Source organism: Tupaia chinensis, unplaced genomic scaffold (genome assembly GCF_000334495.1).
Source record: "Tupaia chinensis unplaced genomic scaffold, TupChi_1.0 Scaffold139491_1, whole genome shotgun sequence".
In the NCBI taxonomy this organism is placed as follows: Eukaryota; Metazoa; Chordata; class Mammalia; order Scandentia; family Tupaiidae; genus Tupaia; species Tupaia belangeri.
In genome coordinates this window covers 358,803-362,547 of record NW_006199376.1, presented here as the reverse complement: position 1 = coordinate 362,547, position 3,745 = coordinate 358,803, and the positions used below count along the sequence as shown (strand labels likewise).

The 3,745-nt window shown below is 37.7% G+C and overlaps 1 protein-coding gene across 1 annotated transcript; it reads left to right on the top strand.

The window, feature by feature from the left end:
• Nucleotides 1-2,330: 2,330 nt before the first annotated feature.
• Nucleotides 2,331-3,278, top strand: LOC102480940 (olfactory receptor 52E8). Its single transcript, XM_014593026.1, has one exon. It carries the CDS (start codon nucleotides 2,337-2,339, stop codon nucleotides 3,276-3,278), a length of 942 nt encoding a protein of 313 aa, XP_014448512.1. The 5' UTR covers nucleotides 2,331-2,336.
• Nucleotides 3,279-3,745: the final 467 nt, after the last annotated feature.

Genomic DNA, 3,745 nt, shown 5'->3' with positions numbered 1-3,745 from the left:
CCTATTGGAATCCCTTTTATGTCCTTCTTTTGTCTGATCGTATTGGCTGGGACTTCCAGTACTATATTAACTAGGAGCAGAGAAAGTGGGCAGTCTTGTCTTGTACCAGTTTTCAGTTTTTCACAATTCAGTATAATGTTAGCTATAAGTTTTTCATAGATGGCTTTCATTATGCTGAGAAATGATCATTCTATGCCAATTTCCTTGAAAGTATTAATCATAAAGGAATGTTGTATTTTGTCAAATGCTTTTTCTGCATCGATCGAAATGATCGTATGGTTTTTATCTTTCTGTTAATATGGTAAATTACATTTATGGTTTTGTGTATGTTGAACCACCCTTGCATCCCTGAAATAAAGCCTACCTGGTCATGATGAATACCCTTTTTTATATACTGTTGGATACGGTTAGCAAGTATCTTGTTGAGAATTTTTTCATCTTTATTCATCAGAGATATAGGTCTGTAGTTTTCCTTTTTTTGTTGTATCTTTATCTGTTTGGGGAGTTAGGGTAATGGAGGCTTCATAGAATGAACTTGGAAGGGTTCCTTCCTTTGGATTTCTACAAACAGTGTCAGTAGAAGAGGGGTTACCTTTTCTTTAAAAGTTTTGTAAAATTCAGCAGTGAAGTCATTGGGACCTGGACTTTTCTTCATTGAGAGGTTATTTATTACTGACTCAATCTCTTTGCTGGTTATAGGTCTGTTCAGGATTTTGAGTCCTCCTGAGTCAATCTTGATAGATTATATGTGTCCAGGAACTTGTCCATCTCATCCAGGTTTTCCTCTTTGTTGTCATATATTCACTCCTGGTATCCTCTAATAATGTTTTGTATTTTTGTATGTCTGTTGAAATGTTGCCTGATTCATTGCAAATTTGATCTATCTAGTTCCTTTCTCTCTTCTTCTTAATTAGTCTAGCTAATGATGTTTCAATCTTGTTTATCTTTTCAAAGAACCAGCTTTTACTTTCATTTATTTTCTGTATAGTGCACTTATTTTCTATTTCATTGATTTCTGCTAGAATATTTATTATTTCTTTTCTCCTGGCATTTTTTTGTATTTCTGTTGTCATTTTTACAATTCCCTGATGCATGATATTAGGTTGTCCTTTTGCCCCTTTCCATCTGTTTCTTGTGTGCACTAATTGCTTTGAATTTATCTCTTATAATTGCTTTTGCAGTATTCTCTGAATTATGGAAACTTGTGCAATCATTATCATTTGTTTCCATGAATCTTTTGATTTCAATCTGAATCTCTTCAGTAGTCATGAAGTCATTTAGAGGTAGATTTTTAGTTTCCATGTATTTGTGTATTTTTGAAGTTTTTTCCCAAGATTAATATCAGGTTTAATTCCATCAGGGTTGGAGAGGATGCTGTATATCGTTTCTGTGCCTTTGAATTTGTAAAGACTGGTTTTGTGCCCTATTATGTGGTCAGTCTTTGCGAAAGTACCATGCAGGGATGAGGAAAATGTGTATTTTGTTTTTCGTTGTTGTTGTTTTGGATGGAAAGTTGTATAGATGTTTATCAAGTCCATCTGACTTATAGTATCATTTAGATCCTGAATCTCTTTGCTTGTTTTTTTTTTTTCTTTTTTTTGTCTTATTGATCTGTCTAAAGGAGCTAATGGGATGTTGATATATCCAAAATTTATTGTGTTTCAGTCTATCTCTCCTTTTAGATCTAGTGATCTTTCCTTTAAATATTTGGGTGCTCCTGAGTTTCAATGCATAGATATTTATAAGCATTATATCTTCTTAGTGAATTAGTCCTTTTACTACTGTATAATGCCCTTATTTGTAGCTTCTTATGGTTTTTGTTGTAAAGACTATTTTATCCTAAATCAGTATAGTGACTCCCACTCTTTTTTGGTTTCAGTTTACATGGAATACCTTTTTCTAATCCTTCGCTTTTAGTCTATGCATGTCTTTATCCATGAGATGGGTTTCTTGTAGGCAGCAGACGGAGGGTTTCTGATTTTTAATCCAGTCAGCCAGTCTGTGTCTCTTGACCAGAGAGTTTAATCCATTGACATTGATTGTTATTATGAATTTTTATTAACTAAACCAAGATTTCCCTCCCCTCCCTTCTTCCTGTGTAATAGGTTTTAATAAGCAAAGTGGTAAAAGACTTAGTAGATTTAATTTGTAGTTCTGTAACACTCAAATGAGGCTAGAAGAATATTGTAAATTATATTCTTTCTGTAAAGAGAAGAAGTAATATAACAAAATTTATTTTACATTTTAACAGGAATTAGAATAGAGTGAGATGTGGAACAAGATCACTAAAGTGAAGCAAATAATTAATTACACAATAGTTATTTGTGGCAGAAAGAATGTCTTTGCCTAATGACACCGAGTTTCATCCATCTTCATTCTTGTTGCTGGGCATCCCAGGGCTGGAACATGCTCACGTCTGGATTGGATTCCCCTTCTGCTGTCTGTATCTCATTGCACTTCTGGGGAATACTGCTGTCCTCTTCGTGATCAAGACTGAGCGCAGTCTCCATGAGCCCATGTACTACTTCCTAGCCATGTTGGATTTCATCGACCTGGGCTTGTCCACAGCCACCATCCCAAAAATGCTGGGCATCTTCTGGTTTGGTCTCAGGGAAATATCTTTTGGAGGCTGTCTTTCTCAGATGTTCTTCATCCACTTCTTCACTGCCATGGAGAGCATTGTGCTGCTGGCCATGGCCTTTGACCGCTACATCGCCATTTGCAAACCCCTTCAGTACACCATGATCCTCACCAGCAAGACCATCAGCCTCATTGCCGGCATTGCTATCCTGCGGAGCCTGTACATGGTTGCTCCTCTGGTGTTTCTCCTCCTGAGGCTGCCCTTCTGTGGTCACCGAGTCATCCCTCATACTTATTGTGAGCACATGGGCATTGCCCGCCTCGCTTGTGCCAGCATCAAAATTAACATCATATTTGGCCTTAGTAATGTCTGCCTTTTAATATTGGATGTGCTTCTTATTATTCTGTCCTATATCAGGATCCTCTATGCAGTCTTCCACCTCCCATCCCAGGAGGCTCGGCTCAAAGCTCTCGACACCTGTGGCTCCCACATTGGTGTGATCTTAGCCTTTTTCACACCAGCGTTTTTCTCTTTCTTAACACATCGTTTTGGACATAATATACCCCAATATATTCACATTTTCTTAGCCAATTTATATGTGGTCGTACCACCAGCCCTGAATCCTATAATCTATGGGGTTAAAACCAATCAAATTCGAAAAGGATTTCTTCGAATATTCTTCCAGAGAGATTGCTAAGCAATTTGTGGTTGGGACATTTGTCATTTTAAATACATACATATACACACACACTCACACATACTCACAGATATATACATATGTGATTTTATTTTTCCTATGAAGAGAGAGGCATGCCCAACAGGTTCTTCACACCACAATCCACCTCAACATTATCCAGACAGGATCAGGTTATGCACAGCCACCCAATGTGTGCAAGGTGTCCTTGGGACACAAATTTCGGATCTTATCAACATGGTTTTAGCATCTCTGAGCATAGTGTAATGGGAGCCACCACAGTTGGCTGGGAATTGCCTTACAAATCATGCTTTCTCCACTGTTAAAGTAGGTATATTTATTTATTTATTTATTTTGGAGAGGCTTTTTGCTATAGGGCATGTGTGCTTGCCTGAAAAGAGAGAGAGAGACAGAGAGACAGAAAGAGAGAAATCACCCCCCAGTGGGGGGATGGCCATGCCGCAATCCCT